This window comes from Ctenopharyngodon idella, chromosome 10, assembly GCF_019924925.1.
Source record: "Ctenopharyngodon idella isolate HZGC_01 chromosome 10, HZGC01, whole genome shotgun sequence".
In the NCBI taxonomy this organism is placed as follows: Eukaryota; Metazoa; Chordata; class Actinopteri; order Cypriniformes; family Xenocyprididae; genus Ctenopharyngodon; species Ctenopharyngodon idella.
The window spans coordinates 7565895-7575244 of record NC_067229.1 but is presented as its reverse complement, the minus strand read 5'-3'; the positions used below and the strand labels follow the sequence as shown (position 1 = coordinate 7575244).

Sequence of the window (9350 nt, the reverse complement as noted above, 5' to 3'; positions counted from 1 at the left end):
ACGACCAGAATCCTTCCTAGAGCTGGCCGTCCGGCCAAACTGAGCTATCGGGGGAGAAGAGCCTTGGTGAGAGAGGTAAAGAAGAACCCAAAGATCACTGTGGCTGAGCTCCAGAGATGCAGTCGGGAGATGGGAGAAAGTTGTAGAAAGTCAACCATCACTGCAGCCCTCCACCAGTCGGGGCTTTATGGCAGAGTGGCCCGACGGAAGCCTCTCCTCAGTGCGTTTACCATCCAACCTGACAGAACTGGAGAGGATCTGCAAGGAGGAATGGCAGAGGATCCCCATTGCATCTTTCCCAAAAAGACTCATGGCTGTACTAGATCAAAAGGGTGCTTCTACTAAATACTGAGTTCTTCTTTACCTCTCTCACCAAGGCTCTTCTCCCCCGATAGCTCAGTTTGGCCGGACGGCCAGCTCTAGGAAGGATTCTGGTCGTCCCAAACGTCTTCCATTTAAGGATTATGGAGGCCACTGTGCTCTTAGGAACCTTAAGTGCAGCAGAATTTTTTTTGTAACCTTGGCCAGATCTGTGCCTACAGGCAGTTCCTTTGACCTCATGATTCTCATTTGCTCTGACATGCACTGTGAGCTGTAAGGTCTTATATAGACAGGTATGTGGCTTTCCTAATCAAGTCCAATCAGTATAATCAAACACAGCTGGACTCAAATGAAGGTGTAGAACCATCTCAAGGCTGATCAGAAGAAATGGACAGCACCTGAGTTAAATATATGAGTGTCACAGCAAAGGGTCTGAATACTTAGGACCATGTGATATTTCAGTTTTTCTTTTTTAATAAATCTGCAAAAATGTCAACAATTCTGTGTTTTTCTGTCAATATGGGGTGCTGTGTGTACATTAATAGGAAAAAAAATGAACTTAAATGATTTTAGCAAATGGCTGCAATATAACAAAGAGTGAAAAATTTAAGGGGGTCTGAATACTTTCCGTACCCACTGTATATACACACACAAACAAACACACACACGCTTCAAATATTTATATGTATGATTACCAACAAATTTATTTATTTATTTATTTATTTAAAAAAAAAAAAAAAATAGGCTAGTTAAATAAAATAGTAAAATAGCTCTAACAGATTTTCCTGTGGTACCGAGAACCGTAAAATTTTACTGGTATTGGTACCGACTACTGGAATTTTGGTACCATGACAACACTACAGCAGTGGGCAGCCAATTTTTGCTGCGGCACCTGGGGAGCAGTTGGGGGTTCGATGCCTTGCTCAGGGGTCTCACCTCAGTCGTGGTATTAAGGGTGGAAGAGAGCGCTGTACATTCCTTTCCATACCTTTGGAATGAAATAGTGATCGCGAGATGAATCCAATCCGTCGCACTTGGGTAAAATGTCCATGAGCACTTTTTGTCCACAAAAGCATTAAATCCTTGAAATATTGATATATTGTCCATTGTTTACATCACATTTCTTCTGAATGATCTGCTCTCCATCACCGTTCTTCAAGAAATTATGCAACCTGAGCAGAGTTTATGTTGTAAAACTGTATATGATTGTATACATTAGACTTTCACAAACAAATGAGCCCACGTCCAAAGTATAATTTTTCAAAATAGTGCAGCAGTTTTAGTTATAATATCCAAGCAGTGCTGTTGGAGTTTTTGGAGTCCTGAGAGGCATATTCTCCAGCCATTGTCATTGTAGTAAATCTGACGAACAAAACTGTTAGCCACTGCCAAGACGATCCAACAACGTGTGTTCTGTTTATCTTCCGCATGTGTGCACATGCACACAGACGCACATCTGTCTCGACCATAAACCGCACAGCAAGCCATATTATTTGATAATTGTATGAAATAAACCCCCAAAAAGCACAAACACGGCAGAGATGCCAAATTCAGCGGCTGGAATTAGCTGAGGTAACATGATGCTCACAGACAGCAGCGACAATCCACCTGTCAGTCAAGTGGCCACGCCCTTAATTATGCAGAATTTTAAGGCCTAAAATAATTTAAACAGATGAGTTTTAAACCAAAACCACAATTTGATCCAGGCTGTAAACATGTTTTTTTTTTCTGCTGTAAAGTTGGGCACTTTAACATGGGGCTCAATGAGATTCTGCTCTCTTTTGGAGCTTGTCCCTAGCATCCAGTCAATGAATTGCAGTTTATATATATAGTATATATATATGTTATTTATAACAGTTATTTATAACAGGCTGCTAATACTAATCATATTATAGACCTACGTATTTTTAAATATTAATTTGAAAAGTACTTCTGGCATAGCCTACATTTAAATTGATGCCATGGTGTTTCTTATTTGTCGTGTCTGATTTAGATCTGTGTCCTAAACTGATACGTTTAAAGGTGACCCTAGTGAAAAAAAAGTATACTTTATTGTATTTTAAATATATTCCTTTTTTCTATAGTACATTGCAAATATACTAGGATGTTGAATGGTGCTTTTATATGCTAATAATGATTAGGGGCATTTATAAGAGGATCTGAAACCATTCAGCTGCGCACAATTTCAAGATCATTAGCGATTTATAGATTTCACATGTGAAAGAGAGGCGAACGCACGTTTTTTTGTGTGTGCATACTTTCGTTTTTTTTCGGAATTACACGTACACACATTTGAGAAATGATCTAAATCAAACGTAGGAGAGTTTCTAGGCAACATTTTATAAATGAGGCCCCTAGTCTTGACACTTAGGAGCAGGGGCGGAGCTAGGGGTGGGCTAAGGGGGCTGGAGCCCCGAATGTTTTTCCAAAACAGGTACAAGTCAATGCTGTTTCTTTGTTCAATATGCACACTGCACATGGGCTTAAGCTCTCAGTTTTGAGCTCTCAAAGTGCACCATTTAACCTTAAAATGTACAAAATTTTCTTCCGGGGGGCATGCCCCTGGACCCCCTATAGAGGAGGTACACCCAACAAAGTTTTGCAAATTCCTGTGGGAAACAATGTACATTTTATGAACTTTACTCCAGCATACTACTACAAATTTCCTTTCATAACAATAAAGCTGTGTTAACGGAAAATTAAATTGTCACTGGACAAAATAGATTTGGGCTAAGCCCCGAATGTTTACAATGTCTGGCTCCGCCCCTGCTTAGAAGCCTTTATGAATCACACTTATTCTTAAGTCTAGGAATAAGAGTAAAATTACGTCATTCTTAGAATTTTGACACAACTAAGACTAAAATTTTACTCTGAGTGGCTTTACACATATGGCCCCTGATATGACAACAAAAACAACAAAAAAATCACAATACAGGTCATTTCTTGTAAAAGTCAACTAGTCAACAAATATAAAACCTAGGCCGGTTTCACAGACAGGGCTTAGCCTAAGCCAGGATTAGGCCTTAGTTCAATTAGGGCATTTAAGTAGCTTTTATAAATGAGAAAAAAAAAAAAAAAAAAACATTACTGGTGTGCATCTTGAGACAAAACAATGACACTGATATATTTTAAGATATGTCAGTACAAGTTACTTTCAGTTAAAACAGCTCAAACATGCATTTTAGTCTAGGACTAGCTTAAGCCTTGTCTGTGAAACCGGGGGCAAGAATATTATTTTAATACATTAAAGAACATAATCATATCAACATAAATAAAAGTAGCTAAAAAAGTTAGAGGAGTCTCTCAGCTTTAGAAAGCAACATTTCACGCTTGAGAACTCAGATGATTCTACAGTATGAAACCAAAGCTTTAGTTTTTCCATAATAAACTCTTATTCTTAGTAATGACAATTGACAAGTTGGCAAGAAATTGGCAAGAAAAAGAAATTATGCTCAACAGAATTAAAAGCTTTAAATGACTAAAATATAAAGCTCTCATCTGAAATCAAATATGAGTAATCAGCATCATCCAACATTATTCTAATACCTCTTATAGCACCTTGTACATTCTTAAGACACTAAAAACTAAAGCTTATTTTGTAATTGTTAACAGGACAACATTAGGTTTGGGAGCAACATAATAAGACAACTTAAGTAAATGCAGGTGAGGATAATACTGTCATAATACTTAAAAACCTTCAAAAGAAAAATATTTTTAATAAGAAAAAAGAGAAACTGGAAATCTGTTGATTATGTCTTATCCAAATGTGCAATCTGTGTATTATGCAACTGAATCTTATATTACACACAGGTGTTACCACAGTTCATTTTTTTTATTTTTTGTATATAATGAATCAGGTTCAATAAATGTTTTAATTTGAACACACACAAAATGCATATTACAATATTGGAAAACACAACATGAAGTACCATTGGACCCCCAGTTTTTAAAAGACAGAAATTGACCCCCGCACTTTTGATAAGGGCTGCTTCAATCAGTCACACTATATCATCTTTTAGCTTAGGATATTTTCTTTCAAATGAGACCATTTTCACGTTTCTATTTGCTTTCTATTTGTAAATAATCAACTGTTTTGTCGCGGATGTGAACAGGAAATGCGCTCTCGTACGGAGAAACACGCGATCTCCAAACAATCGATCAAAGCGTGCTAACGTTTTAGTACAGGTCGATGGTATAAATCATGCCCGAATGTTAGCGTTTGTCAATCAAGCCAAACCGTCCATTCAGAAACCGAGAAATTTGACACTTTAAGGTAAGGAGGCTGATCACTCAGGTTGACGCGCGAGCTGGCTTGACTGGAGTTTTCGTGAGAATATAGTTTATGGACTGTTTTGATTTCGGTAATTACATCTAGAAAGGCAAAAGCATTGATGGCATCTATAAAAGAGATATCTGAAAGCAAAACGAAAGTGATTATTGCCTCGACCAGCGACGCAGTGGGGAGGATGCACGAGAGGAGACCTGCGCGTTTAATTGGTATGTATATGGTGTAATACTGCACTTACAATGCTTATCAGTGGCGTGCACTTTGATCGCGAAAGTGAAAGTGCCCTTTGCGGTCGCATCGCGGTGCCCCCCCATTCCCATTTCTCCCCCCGGAACGCAGTTTGGTCCCCCCCCCCACTTTGAAAATGTCTCCTGCGCCCCTGCTCATTGGTCCTTTACCTTTAAAAAAATGGCTACTGTTTCAGTGTTTCAAGATCTCATTCAGCAAGTATATAACAGGACAAAACATAAGAATGAGCACCAGAAACACCCAGTGACAGCTGTAAAAATAGTGAGATGATGTGAAATTTGAAACTTTTATGCATGATGTCATTTGTGTCACTGTTCTTTGTCTTCAGTCATGACAGGAGAAAATGAGGGAGCCTGATTTTTCTTTCTACAGTAACATATAATGAAACAGGCTATAGACAATATAAATAACAGTAGTACAGCTAATAAAATGAAAACCCAGTTTGATGTGTCCACACTGTCTGCTTCTGTATCTTCTTGGTTTTCTTGTTCAGAGGATTTACTTTCCTTTTTTGCTGTTGATTCTGCAACAAAAACATTACCTCACTGTGAGAAAGGCAAGAGATTCATTTAGAACTAGTGAACTTCATGGTAACACTTTAGAATAATGGTCTGTCATTAATAGGCTACTAAGCAGGAAGTAATGCAGGACAAATGAGTAGTATTACATTAACAATTCAGACACTACTATGAACTAATATGGAAACAAACTTAACTGATCATTAATTAATAACAAATTTAGGATGGAGATACTTCCTTATTAGGTAATCAACAATTACTTAATGAGATTAGCCTCAATAATAACTATCACTAATAACTAACCATGACAAACCATAATAAAGAATTACCTATTAATTACTAATCACAACATTATCGTGTATCTAAGACAATAACTCTTTTACTCTGAATATGTTCATAAAATGCATCACTAATTACTCAAGTGTTGCTTAGTCACTCTGCAGGAACTACTAGTGATCTGGACCATTGTTTTAAAGTGAAAATGACTATTTTATGACTCTATCCAGAGTAAAAAAGACAATTGATTACGTCTTAGACCCTGTTTACACCTGGTATTAAGATGCGTTTTGGTCAAATGGATCACAAGTGGACGAGGGAGACACATTCCAGTTTACACCGTGTTTTAATCTGTTTCTTTTGTCCACATTCAACCACCTCTGTCCTGATTTCTTCGAGGGGAGGGGAGGGTCTATAAGCGACCGGAGACAACAGAAAAAACATACTGAAAAACAGCAGCAGCTTTTGTTTCTGCTCTGACAACCGCGAGCCTGGCTGAATGCTGTAAGTGTGTGTTAGATATCAGGAACGGTGAGAGAACATTGTGCTTGGCACATTTTTCGTTTTCAAAACAAACTTTGGTCTTCAGCCGACAAAGTTTAAATCCCGTCTGTCAAGCGCGATTCTCAATGTTTACAAATTAAGTCAGTAGGTGGAGAGTAGGCATTCTTTTGTGGCTGTTCGGCTGTTTTGTGGCTGTTAAACTTTGTTGGCTAAACGCAGTGCAGAGCTTCCGTGTTTACGTCCGATCGCAGGCTAAGTATTGGCCGACGCTGTTCATGTGAGCAGCATGACGCATACATGTGATGCTGATGCAGGAGCCGGCCAATACAGTGCCGGCGTTCAGACGTAGAAGATGGAAGCACTGCACTGCGTTCATTGCGCCAACTGCATAAGAGACTGACAGGGAAAAGGAAAAATGGTTGAATAAAGTCGTTATTTTTGTTTTGTTTTTGTGCACAAAAAGTATTCTCATCGCTTCATAACATTAAGGCTGAACCACTGTAGTTACGTTGACTATTTTAACGATGTCTTTCTGGACCTTGAATGTGGTAATTTCGTTGATTTTTATGGGAGATAAAAACCTCTCAGATTTTGTAAAAAATATCTTCATTTGTGTTGATGAACGAAGGTCTTATGGGTTTCAAACACCATAAGGGTGAGTAATTAATGACAGAAATTTCCTTTTTGGGTGAACTAAACCTTTAATACCAGGTGTAAACAGGGCTTCAGAGACATGATAATGTTGTGATTAGTACTTAATTGGTAATTCTTGGTAATTGGTAATTGTTCTACTCATTTGTCCTGCATTACTTCCTGCATAACTACCTATTAATGATGGACCATTATTCCAAAGTGTTACCAACTTCATACATGAATCAAGCATTTTTACACACCCTTGATGCTCAGCTTTACAGTCTTCTGTTCAGATGAGTGTGAGATGAGGCAGCTGAACTCTCCTGCATCAGTGTATTGAAGATTGTTGATCTTGATGGAGAAGTTTCCTCTCAGATACTCCTCAGGGAAAGTTTCAACTCTGTTCTTGTACAATGGATGCTGTCGCTCTACTGAATCGTCACCCTTGACTATATCATACACATTTTCACTGCCATTGTGTCTCCAATTCACATCAACGTCTTGAAGTTTATGATCACGTTCAGTGGATGAACACGGCAGGACAACAGAACTGCGAATAAAGCCCTCTACTGTTTCCTGCAGAGACACTGAAACAACAGAAACTTTCAAACACACAGTCTGTGGCATGAATTTATCTTTCAGATGTGTTGAGATGTTCACCTTCATTTATCAGCACCCCAAAAACACTGATGAAACAGCAGCTGTAGAAACAGAAAAAAACAAGTTCCTTTAACTTCCTTAATCTCACAGTACAGCATAACACTGGCAATATTGTTTGAGTTGAGCATGTTCTGCACAGAACCAATTAATGATCACAGTGAGGTACATGCCGGTTAGAAATGTCCCGCCCTACATTTTTTCCTTTTTCGAGAAGCCATTTCACTCAGATATATGTCACAATAGGGAAGAAAAGATGATGACAATTTCCGTTTCTTGATTATTTTTTTTTTATTATTATTTTTTAAAGCCTTTCTAAGACCACCTAATTGAAAATGTCCAAAATTTGAGGGAGCACATCATTAATATTTAATATTATTTTAAAGTTTAAATGACTATGGAGAACATGCATATGGTAAAACCTTAAACTTAAATAATAACTGCAATTACTTTTTTTACAAAAAGTAACAAGATAACACAGTGCCCTAAGCAGACGCAATGTGATAAAGTCATGTCCTTCATGCTAATCAGAGTTTTCGTACTAACATAATAACTGACAATTACCACAATAAGCAATGAGCTACTACAATGCATTTTGTCAATTGTTGATTTCTATTTCTGTGAGTTGACAGGAAGCCACACCCACACTAAAATCTCACTGGACAAAAGTACCGCCCTGCATGTACGTCAAACATTAATCATGAACAAGGAGAGACTGTTTTGTGTAACGTTATAATCAGATATTATATAATGTAATTCAGACGAATCTCTCTAACTAGGATTCAGGTTAAAGTCGGCATGAAACTGAAGTTGCAACAGTCTTTTCTTCCCTATTGTGAGTGAAACAGCTTCTCAAAAAATGTAAGTTGGGACTTGATTTTGTCTGGCTTGGTTGTCCTGCCCTCACATCAGTGAACACATAATCAGAGAAGAGAAGCAATGTCGCTGCAAGAGAAAGGGGAAGTTATTTAGATTAAAGAGGTCATGAACTGCATTTTTAAAAATTATTTCATAGTGTTCCTGAGGTGCACTTATAATGTTAGTATGACTTTTACATCAAAAATGGTCAATTTTGAAATAAAAGGCTACTACTAAATATGATTTAGTAGTAAAAGCAGTAAATATTCTTATGGGAGCATCTTTACCCATATTACCCTACTAGTGTAAACCTTAATATCTTGAATGCACTGTAAGACTAGGCCAACCAAATGACTAAGCACAAGCACCGGGGCGCAAGATATTGAAATTATTATTATTACAGACTTTTTTTTCTACAGATAAACCTGTTAATCAATCCACGTTAATGTATTAATGACGTGCAATGAGTTTTTCTGTTAATTCTATGTTGAATAAAGCAAATGAAGACCAAAACAAACCAGGCCAAATGTAAATCTACATGAGGACTTATAGTACGAATCGCGGCAGTTCCGGGGCACAGTGCATTTTGTAAAAACAGAATTTCATTCAAAAACCATAAACATACCTGATGTTCATAGTTCCCGATATAATTCATATATATTCATATTTCCGAAATACTACTTTTTCCAACAACAGATGCAATAAATCACTATCGTCACCCGAGCGATCTCTTCTTCTTATGTAAATTTACTGCCGGGTTGCAAACCAACTAGAAAAATGAACAGCGACTCCTGCTGTGCTGGAGTGTGACGAAGATGGAAAACTGAAATCTACAGCAAAATAAGAGGAAGATTTTTTTGTCCGTGTAGGCTACTTTTGCGCAGAGGTGGAAAGTCCAGGGGTCAGAAAGTAAAAGTCCTGCCATATTTTTGTTCCACCCACTGAAGCAGTGTTAAAGTTAATGAGATAAATAAGTGTTTAATTGAGGTGATGTTTGACCATTATTGAAGACACCTGATGTTAACAAGCAGAATCACCAAAGGAGA

The 9350-nt window shown here is 37.8% G+C and overlaps 1 protein-coding gene across 1 annotated transcript; it reads right to left on the bottom strand.

Annotated features, from left to right (window-relative positions):
* Window positions 1-4132: 4132 nt before the first annotated feature.
* LOC127520004 (myelin-oligodendrocyte glycoprotein-like) lies at window positions 4133-9043 on the bottom strand. Its single transcript, XM_051907722.1, has 5 exons — window positions 8930-9043; window positions 8354-8391; window positions 7450-7490; window positions 7050-7376; window positions 4133-5381 (listed from the first exon to the last, which is right to left on the bottom strand). Exons 1-5 carry the CDS (start codon window positions 8957-8959, stop codon window positions 5167-5169), a joined length of 651 nt encoding a protein of 216 aa, XP_051763682.1. The 5' UTR covers window positions 8960-9043; the 3' UTR covers window positions 4133-5166.
* Between the last annotated feature and the right edge of the window lie 307 nt (window positions 9044-9350).